Source organism: Phascolarctos cinereus, unplaced genomic scaffold (assembly GCF_003287225.1).
Source record: "Phascolarctos cinereus isolate Bilbo 61053 unplaced genomic scaffold, phaCin_HiC Scaffold_9;HRSCAF=440, whole genome shotgun sequence".
NCBI lineage: Eukaryota > Metazoa > Chordata > Mammalia > Diprotodontia > Phascolarctidae > Phascolarctos > Phascolarctos cinereus.
Genome location: NW_027556402.1, coordinates 117,336,301 through 117,361,098, shown reverse-complemented (window position 1 = coordinate 117,361,098; position 24,798 = coordinate 117,336,301). Strand labels below are relative to the sequence as shown.

The following is a 24,798-nucleotide window of genomic DNA, read 5'->3' as shown; positions in this document are numbered from 1 at the left end:
TACTACAAGTTAAAGAAATCAATGAGAGATAGCATGGCACCAGAGGGAGAGGTAGGACTTTTGAGTAAACAAGACCTCAGGCTCAAGTACCCTCAGACACACACTGTGGCCAGCCTCTCCATGCCCTCAGGCAGCTCTTTAGGACTGCAAGATAGGGACAAGTTTCTTAACCAGGAAAGTCTCCACACCAATGAAATCACAAGTCTAGACCAAAAAAAAAATTAAGCAAAAGTTTCTGGGTTTTTGCAATGAGGAGTAAGATGAAAGCACACAGTTAGCTTTAACTGCAAGCTGCCCAAACTTTTTTGTCTTCTTCCATTAAGAAAAAAGTGAGATCACTTGGCTACTGGCATTGCTTCATAAAAGAAATTCCATTTAGGAAAAAAATGTCATCAACAAAGATCACAGACGCTACATAATGCTCAGGTCCCAAAGAGCATGATGAAGCCACTTGTCCCTATCCCCTGCTCCACCCATAAGAACAAGCATTTGAACAAGGAAGAATTTCTTATCAGGGATAATTTTCCTCAAGGCACTAGACTTAATCCTTTTTTTTAAGCAACTCATTTGCTTCCTCCTTGCTCTCCCTAGCTCATTTATGTAGGTCTGTCAGAGCTAATTATCTCTCTCTTCAAATTTATTGCTCTTCAGTGTATCATAAACACATATATTAGGGAGAGTTGAATATACTGAGTGAAACATGCATTACAGTGTGAAGGGAAAAGGCAGGCCTCAATAATCATTTTAGAGAATTCACCATCTCTGGGAATAAGGCAATGGAAATGCCATGAAAGAAACGTGTGCCTGAGTACCCAAGTCAACAACCAGCTCTTCTCTTCGGTGGCTGTGCCTCCTTCCTACCTCAGTCAACACCAGAAGCCCTCAAACTCAGAGAGAAGAGAAGAAAGCAGAGTTTTGAGGTTTATAACCCTGTGACATTCCAGACCACAGATAAACATGAAGTTACCAAACCAGTAACACAAATGCCTCCTGCCACAACTGCAGGGAACAAAGACGCCATTCTCCGTGGGCGCTGATGATTATCAGGGTCCCTGACGCAAAACTCTGAACTGGCAACTGCCCAGTGTCCTAACTCCAAAATGGCTTCGATAATTTAAAGTTAGAAGTCCTCAAAAGTGGACTGCACAATGAAAAGGGAATAAGTGACTTTTATCCCAACAGCCAGTTTGCTAGAGATAGCTGATCCCAAAGTGCCAGTGTGCATTTATTAATCCTTTGACAACCTGGCCCCTTCCTACCTTTCCAAGTTCTCTTACTTTTTATCCACTTCCACATATTGCACCAATCAATGACATTGGCTTTCTCATTGGCCATCACCCATACCTGGAATGTTCTCTCTTCTCACCTCTACTAGCTCCCATGGCTTCCTTCAAGATTCAGGTCAAATCCCACCTTGGGAGGGGTCCTTCTAGTTCCCCAACCTGCCCCCAACCCACTGCTAGTGATTTCCCTTTGAGATGACTGCACAAATCTGCTATGTACAATTTTTGGCATCCTGTCTCTCCCATTGGAATGTAAACTCCTTGAGGGCAGGGAGGATGTTTTTGCCTTTCTTTGTATCCCCAGTGCTAAGCACAGTGACTGCCTCATAATGCCTACTTAATAAATAATTGTTGACTGGCATAATCTTATTAACATTATTAATATTAACAAGTGAATGATTTGATCAGAAATGAGATAATATGGTAGAACACTTTGCAAAACTTAAAGCACTATATAAATGGCAGCTATCATCATTATCATCATCCTCTATGATGGGATGGAAAGCTTGGTCTACCAACACAGATCCAACCATTCTCTAAGTAAATAGCTAGCATTTATGTAGAGGAGCAGATATAATTGTGGCCTGGTGCCTCCTGCTGTGAGAACAGCCGAGTGGACTGCCTCCTAGCCCCAATCTCCTGTTCCCCTTCTGGCAGGAATCAAACTCTCCCTTGGAGAAGGGTAGGTAGAGGAAACTCTAGGGAAATCTGTCCACCAAATCTAGACACGCCCGTGTGGGCACAAATAACCTATACAACACACACATACACACACACACACCCTACATTAATATAATTTTAAGTTTTACAAAGCACCTTGCATAGATTATCTCACATAACCCTCACAACAATCCCAGAGAAGCAGGAGCTGTTATTATCCCCATTTTACAGATAAAGAAACAAGCTCTGAGAGGTTGACTTGTTCAGGGTCATACAGCTAGCAAGTATCTGAGGCAGGATTTGAACTCTGGTCTTTCTGGCTCTAAATCAAACTCTATTCACAAAGCTCAGGTACCTCCCTAAGAATGAGAAGAGATCCCATTTGTGCAGTTGTAGAATTTTGAAACGGTACCCGTCACAACCCCATGAAATAGGTAGTGAGGCTAATAACTGATTAATTCCATTTTGCAAATGAGAAAATTGTGACTCAGAGAGATGCCCATGGTCTCTATTTACATAAGTGACAATTCTCATTTTTGTCTTTATTTCCCTATCACCAAGTGCAATGTCTGGCATGTAGTAGGTGCTTAATAAATGCTCACTGAATGGAATAGCCAGTAGATGTAAAAGCCAGAGTCCAAATACGGAGCTAGTTCCTGCTGGATTTGGAAATGGATGGACTGGAAGTCACTTCACCTTTCTGGGCCTTGGTTTCTTTATTTGTAAAATGGGAGGGTTGGACTACATGACCTCAAAGGTCCCTTCTAGCTCTAATATTTTATAAGTCTAATAAATTGTCCATTAGTAGAAATCTCCTGCCTCCAAATTCAGAGTTCTTTGTACCAGATTCCTGCTGTTCTTCATGTATTCCATCAACCTTCACAGTCAACCAACCACTCCATGACTCTGATTCACGGTGGCCTTCCAATATAGTCTCCTGTTAACAAACAGAGGCTGCCAAAAATAATCTTAAAATGTGGTTATTTCATGTTAAGGGATAGATTTCGACAAATACGCCCTCACTGGGATTTGAGAACACAGCAGAGTGAAATTTAAATCTAGAATCAATGTTTCCATGCTTCACTGCGGAAAATAAACTTTATTAAACCACCAGCAGCTGCAAAACATTGAAGAACCCTAGTTAAGCAACACAATACATCTCCAGTCCTTCAGCCACAACAATCTCTAGCTGAAAAAGTTGCTTCTTTATATAGCCCAGCTCTTTTTCTCAAACATCAGAGGCTCTCCAGCTAAAGAGCCACTGGAGGGAAGGAAGGGAATGGGAAGGTAGCCTTACAAACCATCTCCCCTCCCTGAGTTAGGTGCTGATCCTCACACACACCACTGTGAGGAAATACCTGGGGTGATTAAAGATAAGCAACACCTGCATTCTTTCTGAACCCATTCCTCCACCATTACCACCCCCTTCTCTTCTTCCTGAAGATGAGACACTGGGAAAATGAGTTAAAATGCCATAGTGGATTAGAACCAGGAAGAAAAGGGGAGGCAAGCACCATGGGGAGCAGATGGGTGGGAGTAAACATGGCAGAGTCCGTTGGCTTTAGCAATCCTCAAGTTACAGGCACAATTCAAAGAATACAACAGAGAAAGACTAACTCCCACAATTTAATTTGTTTTCCTTCATTGAGTAACAAGCAACATGGTGTTGGGTATCGAGTGCTAGACTTGGAGTTGATAAAACCTGGGTTCAAATGCTGCTTTATATCCTTATTTGACGTGCACACCATGAGCAAGTCCCATCCCCTCCCTGGGCAACTCTGTAACACTACAAGTTGCTGTCCTGCTATGAGGAGAGGGAGTTTTTTCAGCAGGGAGTTCCCTTTACCAGTTAAATAACACGTCCAATCTCCAGTCCTTCATTAAGTACCCAAGGAGTAAAAAACAAAATCAAAATCAGCTCGGAACTTTCACGACCACCCAATGCATGTATTACTCCCACTATCTCAAGTGTTGAAGCCAGCAATAGTCAGGCTTAAGACTACATATTTAAAGATGGAAAGGAACTCGAGTCAACTAGTTCCCCCAAAAACTGAGGTGTGGAGACATAAAGTAATGTGCCCAGAGTCATATAGGAAGGAAGAAGCAAAGCCAAGCTTTGAACTGAGGTCCTCTGACCCCAAGACTAGTGCTTTTTTCACAGCCTTCTTCCTTTATGAATTAACATCCGGGGCTACTGACCACAAAAATAAAGTGGGTTGGATTAGGTGACCCTGAAGGTCCCTTCCATCTCTAAATCTATGATTTATACTTCCTGAGAGGTTGTTCCCCATGGATTAGGAGAGAGGAAGTATCTAATTTTATATTTGCAATCTTGGCATTTGTGTCCATGAAAAAAAAAAAACCCTAGCTGGGTTGGATCCCCAGTCTCATTCTTTCTGAAGGATGCCATAAAGTCTTCAGAGGTGTCAAATTCTGAGGGCAGTAACTGGGAAATGTTTAACAAAATAAATAAAAATACAATACAAGATAGATAATGTTATTTGCGGTTTTCTTAGTCAATATACAACCCCAGGGATCTGTTTCTATTTGAGTTTGACCCCACCATAGCAGACCAACCGCAACTAACCTGTGAGCCTTGGTCAGCGAATGCATATGTGAATCCATCAGTAAGCAAGCATGCCTGCTATGCGCCAAAGAATTAATCTGTCTCAGACAGGTATTACTATTCTGCAGATGTATGTAGATGTCCTAATACCTGATAAAAATAAAAAGTCAGCTCAAGTTACTGCTACATTCACAGCTGTTTTTTTGTCATTGGGTGGCAATCTGTCCTGGTGGATGGAATACTGCCATTGATGTGGTCACTGATTTATCACAGTATGCTCAATCAGAGCTAGAAAGAAAAGATGTGTGTGAGGTATTAGCCCACCACAGTGAGAGGTGAATCAGCTAAAGGGGTGATGAGGTGGCAGGGAAGTTAACTGACCTGATCAGTTTCTTCAGGCGGAGAGGCAGCATGACATAGCAGAAAGAGGGCTGAACTAGAGTCAGAAAGACCTGGGTTCAAATCCTGCCTCAGATGTGTGACCCTACACAAATCACTTCACCTCTGGGCCTCAGTTTCCTTATCTCTCAAATAAACAGGCTGACCTCTAAGCTATTTTCTTAATCAATGGCTACCAAAAATACAAGTTTTGTCATGTGGGGGTCCAAGAGATTGTTTGATTTTTAAACAGGCATTTTAAAAAGTGGTCCTACATAATAAAATTTGAGCCTGCTCATAGATCTACTTGGTTACTAGGCAATAAAAAAACACCTGGGAGATGAGGGACATAAGCTACTATCTTCTTTTTAGTATTGATAAGTTATTATCTTCACCTCCGTGGAAAATCCTTCACCCTCATGCTAGAGGCTCTAACTGCCACTATCTTGAGAGGCAGAGTGCTCACAATCTTTTCACTAGCCGGACTTTCAATTAGGAATGAATGCATCCCCCCTACCCCAAGAGTATTATAATTATCCTATTAGCAAATGCCTTAGGTATATTACGGGGCTCATAGTCTTTTGTGGGCTTTCGAAAAAATCTAACCAACATCTATAACATTATTTCCATGGGGAAATTCAATCCTCCAAGTACCACTCAAATTACTTACATATAAACTTTTGGAACACAACCTACTTATAAGTTGGAGATGGCCAAATTTGGCTAGGCAAATCAATCAACAAGTATTTATTAAGGGCCTACACCCAGAAAAATCCATACTTGCAAGCAGCATTCATTCCAATGGAAGAAAGTGAGATATGTGCCACCGTTCTACTATACAGCTCAGCATGGGTAGTGGTGGATCATGCTGGGCCTAGAGTCAAGAAGGCTCAAGTCCCTCCAGCTTCTTAGGGCAGCTAGGTATATTGTGCCAGGCCTGGAGTCAGGAAGACTTATCTTCCTGAGTTCAAATCCAGCCTTTAATACTTACTAGCTGTGTGACCCTGGGCAAGTCACTTAATCCTGTTTGCCTCAGCTTCCTCATCTGTCAAATGAGCTGGAGAAGGAAATGGCAAACTACTCTAGTATCTTTACCAAGAAAACCCCAAATGGAGTTACAAAGAGTCAGACACAACTGAAAACAAATCAACAACAAGCAACTCTCTGAGCCTCAGTTTCCTCATCTGTGAAATGAGGATACTATACCTAAAAGCAGCTGCCTTACCAGAATACTGTAAGGCTCAAATGAGATTATGTATATAAAGCACTTGGCCAACCTTAAAGTGCTATATAAATGTCAGTTGTCATTAGGAAAGGAAATAGATCCCAATGAACAGGAGCCATTTGAGCATGAGAAAATCATAAATTAACTTGAATACCTACTTTATTTAGAGCTCGGAGGGCAGTGATCAGATAGGGGTGGTGCGTTCCATTCCTCAGACCTCTCGCAGCCTGCTCCAACCTCAGAATGTCTCATTGCTCCAACTCAGGATCACCTTCACAATGTCAGACTTTCCAGTTCCTATCCCCTCCTTCACCTTTTTCGGTGTGTCAAGGCTGGAGGGCCCAATGAAGGAGATAAAGCTGGGCCACAGAAGTGTATGAGGCTGATGAATGACAGCGGAATGCAAGGAGTAAGGCCAAGCCTGGAACTTATTAACTTTGAGTCCAAAATCAACCAGTGAACTTACAAATCTGAATTATTTGAAGGTTGGGTTGGAGGTGGATGGGGGGCAAAGGAAAGACTGAGATTAGAGAGGAAAGGGAAGAATAGTAAATGTCTGAGGTATTCATTTAATATATGCCATTATTGTTCAGTCATTTCTGACTCTTTGTGACCCTATTTGGGGTTTTCTTGGCAAAGACCCTGGAGTGGCTGGCCATTTCCTTCTCCAGCTCACTTGACAGATGGAGAAACTGAGGCAAATAGGGTTAAATGACTTGCCCAGGGTCACAAAGCTAGTAGCTGTCTGAGGCCAGATTTGGACTGCAGTCAGGAAGACTTCAGTCCTGTTGCTCTATCCACTGCACCACCTAGCTGACCAAATGTATGCGCAAGCATGCCCATTTAAGATCACAGGCTCATGGACCTATTTTAAACCTAGAAACCAGGAAGTATCTTAGGGTTTGATTCTAGCCATCTCATCATTTTTAAAATGAAGGAAACTGAGGCCCAGAGGAAGGAAGTGATTTGCCCAAGGTTACAAAGGGAACAAGAGCTCACCCTGGGATTCAAACAGGCCCTCTGACATCAAACCCAGTGTTCCTCCCACTGAACTACATCAGTTCATAACGACCTTTTTCTGTAAATAACACTTGATTTGGCATTTTGCAAATCTTATTTCATGCCAAAATCGAACCAAAATGAACAAACATGGTAACAGGCAGACTCCAGATCTTTCTAGGCTTGCCATATGATGTAAAATGATATAACTGTCCACTACCTAAGCAAATGTTATCAACCAATGTCTCTGGCAGGTCCACTCTGATGTGTTTTGTACAGCTGGCCAGGTCAGTAGGTAGTCATTACTACGTTACACAGTTACCTGGATTAGTCAGGGTAATTTAACTCAGGGGAAGCAGCAACTGGAGGGACTGAGATCTTTCTAAGCACTCAGATTGGCATGTACTGGGATCCTCTTCACTGAATTACAAACTTGGACCCATTTTCTAGACACTGCAATATTAACCTTCATGTAAATTATATACAAGTGGATGTGTGATCTCACTGATGTGGGTCACTCCTGCTAATGACTCCTGCTAACAACTCATTCAAGCCTGTGGACTGTCCTTGCTAGGGGCTTTCCTCCTTTCCTCTTCACATAAGGAGGTTGCCAATGGAGCTGTCCATTGTGACCAATCCATCTTTTATTTTTCCTCCATTTAATCATTTCAAGCAAAAGGTGAAATAAAAACTAATAAAAATCAGAGTGAAACCATAACCTCATCTAAAAACATCTACCTAAATGCTATTGTTTTATAGATCAAAATGGTATTTGTCTAAGAACCCAATGTGACCTAGATATCCTCAAAAACACCCTCCAAATCTAAGAAGTTCTATATTTCCAAGGCTATATTTAAGTACCTTCTTCCGCAATGTTGGCTGGGGATGAGATCTTCAAGACTGATCATTTGCCAGACATACTGCCTTCTGACACTAGTCTTCCTATGAAGCTACACATTTCTAATACAACCCACCATGGCTGACTCTTTCCTTGTAAGCTCAAGGCCCCAAGGCTTGGATGGCATCAGCCACCTGACCTAGGGGAATTAATGACTCAAAGAATCCTAACTATCTAAAAGCTACTCTAGAATTCTGCACATGGTTCCAGTTGGACTGACTTGGGCAGATGAAAGCTTTTTATGCTGAATTTCTCTGGGCAGAGATTGTTTTCACATTTGTGTTTGGATTCTCAATGGCTAGTTCAGTATTTGGCACAGAGGCAATGTATCTTCAATAGAACTGTTCTCTCTGATATGCATTTTATTCCAACTACAACCTTCTATCTAAACTTATAGAAAAGGCTGACACGCTGGTAAAATAAAAGATGTGGTAAAGTATACAGAAATATTCTGTTTAGTCCCCTTCCGTAAGGCTATTTCATTAACTTCCTTCTCACACAGTTTATCATAATAAGAGAACAAATATCATTTTATGAAGTTTGTCTCGAGTCTGGCAAACCCAGCTTTAGAGCTCAAGAGATAAATACATTAAGTGGGATAAAGGAACATTTAGCTTCCCCTCCAACATCATATGAGAAGCAATCACTAGGTGAGCTGAAGGTCATTAACAAAAACTTGGCAGGTTCATATAGTGCTTTTTATTTTCCCAAAGAATTTTTATTCTTTCATCCCACCAACATTCATCCCACCAATAGCCCTCAGCAGGTCATCCAGGTACTGCTGTCCCTATCTGATGCATGAAGGAAGTGAGGCACAGATCTAATAAGTGAAGTGACCACGGTCACACCACCAGTTAGTGGCAAAATCAGGGCATGAAGCCAACTTCTATCCCAAGGCTCTCTCTGGCACTATATCCACCCTGCTTCTTCTGCACCTCCTTTTAAGGAGCTGTATTATCGAAAAGCTGGAGGTCAGTCTCATGTCTGAACAATAATCACTGACCCTTATAGCTAGAAGGAACCTTTATGGTCATCTAGGCCAATTCCTCGCAAATGGAAGTATCCTATACTCTACTAGGTGCTTGAACGCTTTTAGGGACTAGAAATTCCCAATCTCAGGAGACCGCCTAGTCCATTTTTGGACATTTCCAACTGTCATAAAATTTTTCCTTATATTTCATATGTTGAATCCTCCAAGGAGTACTTACTGATTGAAGGACTTCTATAAGAATTCTTTTATAAAGTAAATTAATATCCCCTATTGATCTGTTTTATAAATCCAGAATTTCATGGCCTAGTTTTAAGGTAGGGGCTAGACATAGACTTTTCCATTCAAAAGGCACCACCTGAGACCAAGCCACAGTCCAAAGACTGGGGAATGTCTAGATATATTATATTACAAAGAATTCCTGCATTTTGAATATGAGGGAAATGAGACACAAAGAAATTTAAATCACTTGCCCAAAGTCAGTAAACAGACTAGAACTGCCTTCAAACCTAAGTCTGGGATTCGAATCCAGATCTTAAAACTCCATATCCACGGCTATCTCAACTATACATCACTGCCTTGGTCTAGCATAAAGTTAAGATTAATAAATAAGAGAAACAGACAGAAATCTAGAAAGACTTCTATGAAATGATAAGAAATAGAACCAAAATAATGGAGCATGCAATTACATGAAAAAGTGAAACGAGAAACAAACATGGGGATAGCTAGATAGAAGGACAGATGGACAGATGAACAGATCAATAGGTTATGATCTGCCTTGGTGGAGGGAGGTTGCATGTTAACGAAATATTAGGCTCACAATAAAAACCTCCTGGATTTTTTTTTTCATTTATACCTATTTTTCTCCCATCTGGTCCATGCAAGATACTGCTTCCACAGTCATTTTCCTTTTTTGTTTCTCTAGCCTCGCTATGGCTGTCCTTAATTCCCTTCATTAGGCTCCAATTCCAAGACCCTTTCCATTCCTTTGGGCCGGCCCTAAATCACTGGTTCACTGTCCATGTCTGATAGCAAAGCAAGAGAAAGCAAGAACTCACTACCAGGAAACACGGCAGAGAAGCAACATATGGGTTTCGGGGCGGGGAAGCCAGAAATCCTTTTCAGCCAAACACAGCTGTGACTCACTCTGCACTTACAAATGGTGCCCTACAAAGGCAGGGTAATGCAATGAACACTGGACCAGGCAGGTTCCAACCCCAGTTTACCAAGTGTGTGACCCTGAGCAAGTAATGTCTCTTCTCGGTGTCTAAGTCTATGCAACTGTAAAATGAGACAGCTGAACGACATCAGAATTTGGTCCAAGAACACTTTGGGGCTTAAAATATGCTGACAGAACTTGTAAATGGAGCGTCAAGCTAGGAACATCTCCAGTACTGGGGGAGATGAGGGAGGAAATGAAACCTACTTTCATCGAAAAAATTATGTCACAAAGAATCACAATTTATGCACAGATCATTTCACAATGAATAGTTTTAAACTACTGTTACCCAAAGGGCACTAGAGAAGCACATAGGTGGGAGTAGACTATAGCACATTACCAACAAGGAATTATGTAAGAGAAATGACCTTAAAAAATGTCAGAGAGATGGAAGGCTAGTCATATGGCAAGAGGGAGACACAAGCAATGCACTCCCTTGGAATTCATGCAGTTCCAATGGAACTATTAGTTTCCCATCAAGTCAAGTGACCCATTCCCTGTCCCTCCCCCCGAGTTACTGAAGGACATAAACTACAGTCCCATAGGATAAAAGAGAACAAACAGACTGCAATCTGTATTAGTGGGAATACCTAACAGCAGTAAAATGACAAATCTATTTACAGACTGACATAGCTCAAAGATTGTTCATGGAATCTCTCTCTATTCACATCTTGGGGAACTCAGCTTGGGAAACACTGAAGGAGTCTTAGCTATCACCTGGGCCAACTCCCCAGTTTTACAGATGAGGAAATTGATGTCCAGTGTCGGGGGAGGGGAGGGGAGGGGAAGGGGAGGGGAAGGGAATGCCTTCTTCTCCAGTTCTAACAGCCTGTGATTCTATGATTTTGAATTGGTCTTTTTACATGGAAGGTACATTAAGGCCCATCCAAATCTATGTGATCTGTAGATGGATATCAATATTAGGAGAGAAATAAGAGACACAACTGTACAGCAACATTATCTCCACATGCCCAATTAAATAAGTCGTGTAGTTGAAGGCTCAAGAGCCCACAAAGCCATGAGTGGCCAGTTTTCTACAAGCTTTGACAAAGATTTGAAAAGTCAGAAGGAAAAGTTCAGAAGTAGACATTTTAAAACATTTTGCTCAATTATTTAAATTCTGCCCCAGTTCAAATGGGGATAAACACTAGTTACTCATGTCATAAACACCCTCATTCTGCTTCATGGTGGCCATCTCCAACGGGAGGCTCAGTGTCATTAAAATGGAGGTGCCAAATGTAATGAAAACATTTTAAGAAATCAGTTTCTTCACGCTAAGAAAAAAAAATTCCCAGTCTGTTGAGTTTTTGTTATTTTTCCTCAAAAAAATGTACAAAGGCTGCATGTTGCAATCATTTCTGTTCTCTTTGCACACAGATGTACCTACATACCAGGAAACTTCTGTTCTTTTCTTTATGGAACTATTTACCCACATCTCAAAAGCCTTCCTGTATGACTGTCAACCATGTCCTGTAGGTTAAAAGGATTCACCTTTCCCTGTGCTTCACCATATGGAAATCTCTGATCTTTTCTTCCTTCTCAATATACTCCTCCACTCCTTTTCTGGGTTACATTATCCAACCTTCTTTCTTTAGTTTCTTGAATGCCCTTAGATCTACCACAACCTCAGTAACAACAACAAAAAGTGGATGGGAGGGAAGAGAGAAGAAGCAGCTCATAGATGCTTCAGGTGCAAATTACCAGAAAGTTAGCGGTATCACAGGCTTCTTCAACAGAGGCCTATCCTCTAGGAATAAGGAAACAACAGTACCAACTCTACTCTGCCCTGGTCGGGCCATGCCTGGAGTCATGTGTTCAAGACTAATGGACACTTTTTAGGAAGCTGAGAGGCTAGAGACTAGAGAAGAAACAATGTGACCAGGAAGGGAAAGGACCTTCAGATTATGCCATATGAGGAGTGGCTGACTGAACCACTGACTGGCATTCAGTCTAGAAAAGAGAAAACTTAAAGGACATGTGATAGAGGAGCCTGAGGAAGATGTGATAGCTGTCTTCAGGTATTTGAAGGGTTATTAGTACTCTGCCTAAAGGAAGGTAAATTTTGAAGGCTGAAACTTACCTACATATCTTGGGGTTTACTGGCTAGATTTTTTTCTTAAAGATCATATTCCCCTTAAGTTTTCTCTATCACACCTATTATAGTTTCAGGTTTTACACTCTAGACTTGATCTGTTTTGCCCTGTTTAGTAGACATGAGGAGAAATATTCAGGCTTGATGTAGGGGAAACAGCTTCCTCATCTCTCTAATGAGGAGGTGGGACCAAATGACCTCTAAGGTCACATAGTGGCCGGAACATTCATCTTCAAGTCAGGAAGACTTGAATTCCAAACTCCAGTGGGACACTGACCAGCTGGGCAACCATGGGCAAACTACTCTCTTTCTGTCTCTGTTTTCTCACCTACAAAATGAGAACAATAACAGCATCCATTTTTGAAGGCTGTTTTAAGGATCAAATAAGTTCATGTATGAGCACTCTGCAAACCTTAGCTATTTTATTGTCCATTGCCTCTTGAAACCTTCCTCTACATATGAAAAATGAAACTTTAGAATTGTGAGGCTTTGCAGTATGGTGTGTTTTCCCAAGGAACTATTAAGTAATACATCCCATAAATTTTGAGGACACACACGAGACCCAGGCTTATTCAAAGATTCTCATGGTTCACTACTGTCCACTGAGCAAAGTTCGGACCACTCTTCTTGGCACTCAAAGCCCTCCCTTTCTACTCTTAATTCATACCATGCTTTAGACAAATTGAACTATCCCCTGCCCTGAACCCACCATGCCCTTGATGCCTTTGCTCACTCTGTTTTCTATGCCTGCTATGCACTGCCTCTCCATCCTTGCCTGTTAGAATTCTGACCCACAACCTACATAAACCTTCCCAGCTTAGCCTGCCAGCACTAGCTTTTCTTCTCAGAATTCAGATGAGGCTTTCTCTTATATCACTCCACTAAGCTTACTGTATACTTCAGAGTTACCTAGATGGGACCTGGACAAATCTAAATTTTGCATCTGCTTCAATTTATAAAATGAAATAATAAAGCCAAATGATTTTCTGTTGACTGTGCTAATGGAAAGGAACAAAAGGATAGCCTAGAACAAGGAAGCCCAACACAGATCAAACAGTTCTAGGTTTGGAGTCAGAGGATCTGAATTCAGATCCTAAATCCAAGGTTTAACAGCTCCACAACCCTTAGCTTTTCTGTCTCTCAGTTTCTTCCTTGGTAAAGTGTTAAAAGGAGGGCACAGAGAGGTGGCTGGATTAGATCTGTCTCTACAGTCCCTTCTAGCTCTAAAGCCACAGGCAATCCCAATTATTTTCTCCACTAGCTTCAAGTTCTGATGCCACTGAATATTCACGATAGTTACAAAAAACACAACTTAATTTCTCTCCTTCTTACTGAGCTGCCTGCTCTTTGATTAAGGTGCTAACCAGCAGGGAAATAGCCAAAAGGTTCACAGCAGGAGAGGCATAGAGAAGAAGAACCCTCCCCCTCCCACCAAATAATAATCTGCAGATGGGATAAGTAAGCAACTATTGAAACAGCTGGGCCCAAGCAGGGACAGTGAAGAACCCTAACACTGGATCTGGAGTCATCAGAGAATCTACATTCCAATTTTAGCTCTGCTATTTACTATCTGTGTGACCTTGGAGAAGACACTTCCCTCCCCACCCTAGGGCAAGTCACCTACCTTGTCTGAGCCTCAGTTTCTTCATCTATAAAATGGGAATAAAAGTAGTGTTCTTTTTTTTCCACTGTGAGGATCAAATGAGACAGCATATACCAAGCAATCTGCCAACCTCAAAGTGCTATGCATCCATTACGATCATTATTGACACTACTATTAAAAAAGAGGATGATTTCACCGATTGATTTCTCCAGTAGGTATATGAGAAAAAACAAAAAACAAAAAACAAAATTCACTACTGAAATAAGAGTGGGATTAATTATCCTAAGACACAAGGCTGTAGTATGGAAACATAATTATTAGTTAACTAGCACTTGTGTAGCAGGGAATGAAATATCTCATAGCAGTAAATAAATCTTACAATTTTAAGATGTGTGGAGGACTCAGCTTATTACTGGTATCTATCCAACTGAGGAAACAGAAAGAGGGCCAGCCTTCTGGTCAACTTCACTGGTAACAACTTCTAGCAGAAAAAAACAAGTCTCCATCCTCACTTTTATTCTCCATGAAAAAAACCCTATCAGACAACATTTTCTTCAACTGAAGAGGAATCAGGGAGGAGCGCTATTAATGTTCTAAATCTTCAACCTAGCTTCTCCAGGGAATGTTAGTTAGTCAATGGGGGATGGGACCTACTGATCTATTTCAGAACGTAGGGCAGGCAGAGGTTCTCATCTATAAAAAGTATGGGGAGGGGAATGTACTAAATGATATCTAAGGCCCCCTTCCTATTCTAAATCCCATCATCCCATGAGATTAAAATCCTAATGCCCATCCTTAAAATTCTAATTACAGAGTTCAAGAAAGGTTAGATGCACCACCAATGAAAAACTCATTCTTCTAGTGGACAGTCAAGAAGTTTGTCATTGTTGTGGAGGCTTCACATGCTTTATTTCATTTGAGCTTTACAACGACCCTATGAGGTACGGCATATGATTATTCCCATTTGGTAGATTAAGAAACTGAGGCACAGCAAAGTTACCCCAGAGTAACAAAGCTAATGAGTTCATGAGGCAGGATACAAACCAGGTCTTCAAAGACCAAATAACAGAACTAAGCAAGTTGGAGACTTTTAAGAAAATGCTTTTGAGAAGTTTAAAAAGATCAACTTCCATGCCATGGATAATGATGAGAATAATGATCCGAACAGTGACATGCAGTAGAGTTGAGCATCGGATTTGGCATTGGAGAACCTCAGATCTAATCCTGGTTCTGTTGCTTATTACCCCTGTGATCTCGGGCAAGTTACTTCACTCTGAGCCTTGGTTTCTGCATTTGCAGAATAAGAGCATAGTACTAGATAACCTTTAAGGTTTCTCTCAGCTCTTTTCTATGATTTTCCTAAAGAGTTACACTGTGTGCCTTCTAAGAAGGCATTTCAAGAGATTACAATGTTATTTTCATTATATATGCGTGTATGTAGATAGATATACATACATGTCTATATATGTAGATAGTTACACATACATGTGTATATATGTATGTAGATAGATATATGGGCATGTAATAACTGCTTCTAGTTGACTGATTATTCCAGAACATCAAGAGAACAGGAAAAACTTAAGAAAAGAGTGATTGTAGAAACGATTTCTAAATGGCTTATAATTCCAATCCCAATAAAGTCACAAAACCCTGGATTCTGAGCCAGGATCTTACACTCGGCACCATAGAAAGGGAAACCATATTAGCTTGTGAAGAGCTAACTCAACAAAACATTATCTTGATGTTTCCTGGAACCATTCCAGGGATGGGTGCCAAAATGTCGGATCAGTTGCAATTTTGCCAATACCCTTCCCTGGGCAACTAACTGTTTAATGTTCAAATTATGGGGATGAGGAAGATCATCAGGAAAGGGGCTATATCATAATAAGTATTTTGCGAATCATCGTGTACTTCATATGCTCCTAAAGTAATGAATCCCCAAATGATCAAATGCATCAATGATCTCTCTGATGCCTCTACTGATTCAAATGACAAGCCCTCCATGCCTGCCCATCCTGTGCCACTCTTGTCTTATCTTCCTCTAAGTTTACCATGGAGCAGCATACTCAACAAGGTGGGGGCCTTCCTTGATTTCTCTTAACATTAAGAGGATACCAATGGGGCAAAAGGGGTGCCTAACAACCATCCCTTGCCCTCACCAAGTCATCAGTCCATCTTCTTTTTCACTCATACATTTCTTTGAGGACCCAATGAAATAAAGTACTGAATAAAAGTGGTAACATGATGAAGACACACTTAAAAAACCTTTGGTGTAAGCCAGTTGAAATGGGACTCCCCATCTCCTGAATAATAATTGAGAAACCTGTGCCTCCTGCACATTTTTCACTAGTTTTGGTGGGAAGGTCTACCTGATAGCACCCTTCTAAATCTCACCTGAAAATCATCTCCCCAAGTGAAACATACATTTCAAAGGACTATTATCCAAGACTTTCTATCCCCAATATCACCACCAAGCAAAGCCCTATTAGTGACTATGAGTATTTTTTAATGGCATCAGCCAGGCAGTGTGGTGCAATGGAAAGAGAATTTGCATAGGAGATCGGGGCAGCTAGGCAGCAAAGGAAGATGGAGGGGGGTTAGTTCAATTCCTGACTCTGATGCTTACTCCTGCCCTAGGCCTCAAGTTTCTTCATCTGAAAAATAAGGAGGCTGAACTAAAGGGCCTTTGAGGTCACTTAATTATCTTAGCACTGTTTTTGGAGTCAGAGAACCTAGACTTAAATTCCAGATTTGCTATTTACAACCCATGTGACCTTCAGGAAGTCATGTTGCCTCTCTAGGTCTTAAGTTTATTCATATGTAAAGTGAGAGGATTGGACTAAGTGGTTATCTTTCAAGATATCTTATTTGATATCAGAGGCAGGTAGATGATATAGAAACTAGAGCTCTGGATCTGGAGGCAGGAAGACCTAAGTTCAAATCCTGCTTTGGATACTTCCTAGCTGTATGACCCTGAGTAATTTAACCTCTGTATGCCTCTGTATCCCCATCTGTAAAATAAGGATAACAACAGCACCTACCTTCCAGGGTTGTTGTGAAGATCAAATGAAATATTTGTAAAGCTCTTTGCAAACCTTAAAGCACTATACAGATGCTAGTTATTATAGCTAAGGTCTTGTCCAGTTCTAAATAGGAATCTACTATAGGAATGGTCCATTTGTGCCTCTGTAAAGAGGGGCTCCCTTATCTCTGGAATCCACTCCCTCCTGATCCTTTTATATCTTAGCATCCCTAGCTTCCTTCAAAGTACAGCTCAGATGCTATTCCTTGACCTTACCCCCATCAGACTTCATATATAGCCCCCTCAGACCTCCCAGGCATAGTTTTTAAACTCTCTAATGTACTTACTATGTAATAAATATTTTCCATCTGACAGCTAGCTCATCCTTCACAAGACAGCTTGGCACATAGAGCTGGACTAGGAGTCATCAAAACTGAGTTCAAAGCCTTCTTTAGATGCTTACTAGTTCTGTGACCTTGGTCATACTCTTAACCCAAAAGCCTCAGTTTCTTCCTCTTTAAAATAGGGATAAATAATATAAGCCACCAAGGACTTCTTACCTCACAGGGTTGTAGAGAAAAGCACCTGCAAACTTGCAAGCTGTATATAAATGTGAGCCTCTTTATCATTAAGAACTGAAAGCTTGTAAGCTGCTCCAGGGAAGGAACCTGTCTTATCTAAACATTGTTGTCTCTCTCCCCCACAGTACTTAGCATGGTGCTTTGCACACAGTAAGTGCTTAATAAATGCTGAAATAATGTCTCTGCTTAACTGAAGTAGTTGTTTTACTCCATTTGTTCATTTTTTTTTCCATTTCACTTCAAAGAAATGAACAGGATTGAGATGTGTCCACCTTTAAACCTCAGCCTTCTCTCCCCAATTTATTGAAAAAGGAGCTCAGGCCACATTAGCCTTGACTGTTGCGAAGGCTTGCAGTACACCCAGATCTTTCACTATGTCCTTGAACCAAGACAAATGTCTGCTTCCCTAAGCTTACTCTTATCTACAGCAAGAAAATAACAATAAAAACAACTTTCACTTAATGACCCCATGCCAGGAAAGGAAAGAAAAAACTGACACACAACTGTTACAATATGAATTCTAAGGAAGAGGCCAACAACAAAATAGAAACCAGGAGCCCTGTTCCTAAATATTTTCATAGTTATTAAGCTCTGAATGATAACTGCTTTCACAGGATCCCAGAAAGTCAGCACTAGAAGGCATCTCAGGGATCAGGGGCTAGGTCCTCTTCCCAACCCTGCCATTTAACAGATGAGGAAACTGAGGCCTGGAGAAATGACATGCCTTGCCCAAAGCCTCACAGCTAAGAAGTTACTGTCAATCTCACCACTAGTATGAGGAGCTCTGCCTCCAAGACCCTTGAGTACCCTTTAAGTATATAGCCCAATCTGAAGATCAACTGTTTTATTCAAAAGCAAGCATAAAAATCAAGGACAGGTTAAGGAAAGTGAAGATCAGTCAACACTTAAGATTGAAATCCTGTGATTCCAGTTTTCAAGAATTTGTAACTTCTACATTAACTTTTTTCCTGGGCTCCAACAGCTAAAGTGATTTTAAAAAAAACTAATTAAATATCAAATCCCCCTCTCCAGTTTAATATGATGAAAAGTAGATATCAACTCAGAAAAAAATGAAACATACCTCCTTCTCAGCAGAAGTGCCAGGAAGGAAGGTTACAGCATCATGTTAGATCTGATTATCAATCAAGCAATAAGCATTTATTAAGTGCCTGCCATGTCCTAGCTGTTGTGCTAGATCTAGGGATAAAAACACAAAGAATGAAACAATCCCTACTCACAAGGAGCTGTTGATTTTTCTTAACTATTTTTCCTTGTAACTAATAGCCAGCAATGATTGTGATGTAGAAGAAAAAGGCCTTGATAAAAAAAATTTTTAAATTATTATTATTTCTAATGGGAAGAGGATTGAAATCTCTGGAGCCATATAGAAGCTTCACAGAACTATGTGCATAAAAATTGTATGAGTATTTCATAAGTATATATAATATAGGCTAGATCCTACATTGTCCTTATACCGTTTCTAAGGATGCCTGTCAGACCACACACAAAAAAAAAGACAGCCAACATGGAGATGTTCCTATATTCTACAAAGTAGTGAGGTATAACTTTAATCCTTAATCCATAAAACTGAAATATTAAAAGAAAAAAACTGATAGTACAAAGTGGCCTACCTTCAAGTAAACTTTATTGTGTCCCCCCCCCCATTAGTGTACTTATTATATGTCAGACTGTGACACATCATGAAATTTGCAGTTGGGGAAAAAGTCCACTCAAGTCTGTTAATTTCCATATTAGACACATCAATATTAAGGTGATTGAAGGTTTCACTTTTGGTTTAGTGAATCTTTTGACACTTCCCTGCTCTGGACCTCAGTTTCCTCCACTGTAAAAAATAAGGGGGTTGCCTAAATAATCTCTAAAATCCTTTAAAGATCTAAATGCTGGGAACCTGCTTAAACATGAACTCAAGCTTTTTGTAATGATGCCCCAGTGTGGGCTAGGGGAAGAATAAAATCCCTCAAACCAGAAAAACTTTCTGGTTACCAATTTTATCTTCTTCCTTTTCATCGAATAAAAGACATTAAACGGGTACCTGTGTCAAGTCTGGCTTATATAGCTGTTGGCTGGTTTGGCTGAAAATTGGCCTGAGAGAAGTATGGCAAATCAGGAAGACCTGGGTTCAAGCCCTGACTCTGATCTGCATTATCTGTCAAAGTGTCCCAGAGCAAGTTACTTAAACTACTCGGTGCCCAGTTTTAGAAAGCAGCTGTCTATCTTCACTGGTGGAGAGTTCTCTCCACAGGTCTAGAGTACAAAGAGAGAGGGAGAGAGAGGGAGGGAGAGGGAAACAACACTCCTAATAACCTTGAAAGGGTATCAAACAAGAGGGTTGGGGTGGAGGCAGAAACATAGCATTTTTCACAAAATTCTTAATATCAAGAATCCCAATCACAATCAATCAATAAAAATTGGTTAGGCTCCTCTATTATGTGCCAAGCACTGACCTAAACGCTGGGCATACAAAAAAAGGCGAAAGACAGTATCTGCCCTCAACGATCTTAAAATCTAATGCAGAGAACAGTACATGGGTACATAACAAAGGGCTGGATACTCGTGCAGGAGCAGAGACTTTAAAAACCACCTTTCAAATGCTACTTTTTGCGAAAATATGCAGCCTCACCTTCGACAAGTCCCCCCAGTTTTGGAGCTAGGATGGGGAAATATGGACCCGGCTTAGGAAAGTGAAAATGTGAATGGGGGGCTGAGACAGACAAAATGTCGGTGGCAGAAACATAAAGTCAGATAGTAAATAGGAGAAAGGTAAAGAAGATACATAAACTGACGTCGTCTTTGTGTGCAGGAAAACTACAGTATGTCAGTGGCTTTCGGCTTCCTGTTTGTAAAAGCAAGAAGCGTTTTCCCAGTCTCTCTCCCTCTCTTGTCTCTCTCCCTCTCTTGTCTGTCTCTCTGTCTCTGTCTCTGTCTGTCTGTCTGTCTGTCTGTCTCTGTCTCTCTGTCTCTCTGTCTCTCTCTCTCTCTCTCTCTCTCTCTCTCTCTCTCTCTCTCTCTCTCTCTCTCTCTCTCTCTCTCTCTCTCTCTCTCTCTCTCTCTCTCTCTCCCCCTGTCTCAAAATATACAGTCCGCCTCTTCTTCGAAATATACAGTCCACCGTGCTGCGCCACCCTTGCCTCACTTGCTCCCTACGTCTTCTCTTCCCTCCCTTCTTCTCTCCCTCTCCTCCTCCCGTTCGCCCCTAGCCAGAGGCGAAGGGGCGGAGGAAAGGGTGTTTGGGGGCTTTCCAGTGATTAAGGGGATATTAGTTGTAGCAGGCGTCGCTGTAGTAGATCGCCACCTCCTAGCTCCCCAGCTCTTTGGGTAGGAGGTTAGAGCCGCGGACAAAGCACCTCCCCTCTCCCCTCCCACCCGGTCCAAAGGGTGGAGGAGGGAGGGAGGAAGGGAGGGAGGGAAGGCGTGTGAAGAAGGGAGGAGGAAGAGGAGGAGGGGAAGAAGGTGCTGCTCAGTGGGCCTGCAAAGGATCACGCCGAAGGGGAGGAGGGGCTGAGACAGCATCAGAGCAAAGGGAGGAAGAAGAGAGATATCTTTAAGACCGAGATAAACAAATTGCCCCCGTTTCACGTTTGGGGTGAGGGGGAAAGAAAGGGAGGCAGGCGGGGGTGGGGGGCGAAGAGAGGAAAGACTCGAAGAAGGCGGGGGGGGACTCAAGGATGGGAGGGGGAGTGAGTGGGAAGAGACAGATACAATCCTAACCCTCCCCCTACCCCTTCGGCTCTTTGTCACGGAAATGCCCAAACCTAGCGCCCAACAGAAGCTGACCTCTCCGCCTCCCGCCCCCCATCTCTCCCAGCCCTTGAGCGCAAAAAAGATTCTCCCAGTCTGGGGAAGTGCCCGATTTTTCATCCTAAGTAGAAAGCATCCCCTTTCTCCCTCTGTGGGTGTCCGCACTACCCAGATGTTCACGGCACTGTCTGTGCGCCCAGGGAGCTAGGCGAATAGTCTGTGCCCTACTCAGCCACACCGGGCTTTGACATTAACATCCTCCCACCCACCCCTGGCCACACATGCACACGCACATGCATTACACTCTGAACAAAATTGCCGGGGGGGGGGGTTCCAATGTTGTTTGAGTTTTCGTGCAGTTAAATGCCTTTCACTAGCTCCTAATCAATCCTGAGAAAAGGGAGGGAATAAAAGGAAGAGAAAGACAGAGAAAAGAGGAGGAGGAAGAGGATTAGAGGGAAGAAAGACCCGAGAGAAAGAAGGGGCTGAGATGCAAGGAAAAGAGCTGTAACAAACTCCTCTGATAAGTCCAGGCAACTAAGCAGGTTGGAGGCCTCTTCCCTCGGGGTTGGGGAGCGGGGATCGCGCTACTTCCTACTTGCTAAGTTATGCAATTGACAGACAAACACCCCACCCCCAAGCCTCTGCCTCCACAGGCAAACCTCCTACACTTCTCTCTTCCAGTGGCAGTGCTCTTCTCAGTGCTTATTAAAATACCCGGGGAAAGTTTGATGGGGGGTAGGGGGGAGGTATCGGATGGTTCCGGAAGCAAAAAGGACAGTGTCAGGGAAGTTTAAAGGAAAAAAGGGATGGGGGTGGCGGAGTGCGAATCCAGAGTCCTGTAGCAGTGGCGACTGCAAGGAATAAGCTTCAAGAACACAAGGGGAACTTTATCCTTTACCTGCTGCAAGAGCAGCAAACCCAATCTTACTTTCCTCCCCGCCCCTTCACCTGCCTTGCCAAGCCAGAGTTTAAAAAGCCATCGATGCAGCGTGCACACACACACACGCGCGCGCGCGCACACACACACACATACATACATACATACACACAAACACACACACTCTATGCGCACATCCCCCCCACAAAAAAAGTTCATTCACAAAACTCTTAAGACTTTCCTAAAACAAAGAAGGAAACAGGGATATTTCACCCTCCCTCTCCCCTTCTCCTCTTGGGGAGAAAATGGTACCTCCACTGAATCACAGCATCAATTCCTCCCCTAGCCAAACGGATGTACTCTAAAAGGGGGGGGGAGTAAAGGGGAGAGAAACGAGACTTGCGAGGTTGAGGAAGAGCTGGGAGGTGGAGAGCTAGGGAAAGGAGGAGGAGCAGCCTTTCAACTCAAGATTCGTCCTCTTTCAAACTGGTTCTTAAGGAAAGGGGGGGAAAACTTTTCCAAACAGCCTACTAAAAAGACGCTCCTTAAGGTTCCTTTTTTCCCGTCTTAAACCCCCTTTTTTCCTGTCTCCCCAACTCCACCCCGCTCCCCCTCACATCTGACAACCCTGGCCGACTAACAGGTATCTGAGCCTTTTCCCAGGAAAAGTTTACTTGAAACCCGTTCGCTCCCATAGAGCTCCCCTTTTGCCCAAGTCAGCCTCCCCCCTACCCCACCACAACCAAACCAGAACGGCAAGCTCCCCCCATCCCCAATCCCCATCCAACCAGGTCCCGCGTCCCCCTGCCCGTACTGTACCCTCACCATGATTAGAGTGTGATTTCTTTGCTCCGCCGAAGCAGACTCTGCATCTTGCTGCTGTTTGCTCGAGTGCTGCGAGGGCTGTTTGCTGCCTCCGCCGCCGCCGCCCCCGCCGCCCGATTTTTTGGCCCTTTGCTCCAGGGTCCTCTGATAGAGGCTCACCGTGTCCCTGCGCTCCAGCTCCAGCTGCTCCGCCTGGGCTTGCTGGTACCTGTTCTCGCAGTTGACATGGTGCCGCCTGCAGCCTTCGATGCGCTGCCTCAGCCGCTCCACCACCGTGCTGTGCTTGGGGACGCTCCCCGGGCCGCCGCCGCTGCCCCCGGGGCCGCCGCCGCCGCCGCCGCCGCCGCCGCCAGCATGGTGATTGTTACTCGGTGCAGGGGGAGTACTATTGGGAGTATTATTCACACCGATACCGGCCCCACCGAGGCTGCTGTTCAGGTTACTGTTGATGCAAATACTACTGCCATTCGCGGTGGCAGCAGCGGGGGCTGCGAAATCCCCCATCCTGCTCCCCGTGCACACTATTTTGGAAGAACTTTTTGTATCCACCCCCCTATCAGCCTCCTCCTTGGGTCCAGGATTAAAATAGTTTTAAGTGGAACGCGGGGGAGCAAACAAGCACATGGATGGAAACACCGATCCTGAGCAGGAGGGGGAAGAAGGGGGGGAATACTTGAGGGGGGGCTATTGCTGTTTCCTTTTTTTTTAACTGTAACGCTCCCCCCAAATAATAATATTGAAGAAGGTGTTATCAGAGTATCATCAAGACACCTATCAACAAAAACAATCAACAAACTGAAAAGTAGCAAATCGGGTTGCAACTCAGCGGGAGATCCGTTCCTTCCTCACTTCTTTTTATAATCCATTATTTTCTAATAAATTCCAGGAGATTTCCGGTGATTGGCAAGCATTTTCTCCCTATATTCGGGGGGGGGGAACCACACACACATACACACACCACACCACACACTCGCACACAGGCAAAGACACCCCAGGCAGACACACAATACACACACTCGCTCCACACTCACAGCATCAAAAGACAGCGAGCTTTCTTATTGCATTTTCCTTCCACAAAAAAGTTTTGGTGTTTATGCCGCCCCGTGTTCTCAAAGTACTTTGGCTGCTCGGTTGCATTTCACAGGAACCTAAATATCAAATCCTCGGGTTGGGGGGAAGTAAACATATGAACAATCCCGGGGGTGATTGCAAAAGTAGATCGGTGAAGTCCTTTTAAAAAAAAAACACGCCGAGCTGATAAGAGCCCCCAACGCTTGGCTTTTGCTGCTGCTGCTACTGCTGCGGCTGCTCCTCCTGCCACCATCACAATGATCAAGTGCTCTCCTCCTCCTCCTCATCCTCCTCCTCCTCCTCTCTCTCCTCCACCTCCTCCTCCTCCTCCATGCCAGCGGAGTGATATCAGGACAAGAGAGCTCAGTAAACACAGAAGCAGCAGCAGTAGCAGCAGCAGCAGGCAGAGCAGTAGCAGCAGTGGCAGCGGCGGCGGCGGCGGCGGCGGCGGCAGTAGCAGCAGCAAAGAAGCAGCAGCCGCTTGAGGCCGAGACCGAACCCGGGGACAAGGTGCAAAACCCGGCCCGGACTCTCTCGCAGCAGGAGTGGAGAAAGGCACACACCAATCACTCTCCTTCCCTCTTTCCCCTCACCTTCCTCTCCCTTCCCCCCTCCCCACGCCCCCGACCTTACTACTGCCCTCCGAATAGAAAGCCACAGCTGCCAGAAAAAAAGAAAAAAGAAAGATCCTGAGGGATCTCGGGAATGAATCAACTTTTGACCTGTGAACGTATGTGTATGTATGTATG

At 43.2% G+C, this 24,798-nt stretch overlaps 1 protein-coding gene across 2 annotated transcripts in view; it reads right to left on the bottom strand.

Annotated features, from left to right (window-relative positions):
- Positions 1–24,352, bottom strand: part of MAML3 (mastermind like transcriptional coactivator 3) — a 532,934-nt gene extending 508,582 nt beyond the window's left edge. For both annotated transcript variants that reach the window (XM_078148694.1, XM_078148695.1), the window contains exon 1: positions 22,979–24,352. In XM_078148694.1, the coding sequence (XP_078004820.1) occupies positions 22,979–23,482 (504 nt within the window). In that variant the 5' untranslated portion in view covers positions 23,483–24,352. The remainder of the gene's footprint in view (positions 1–22,978) is intronic.
- Between the last annotated feature and the right edge of the window lie 446 nt (positions 24,353–24,798).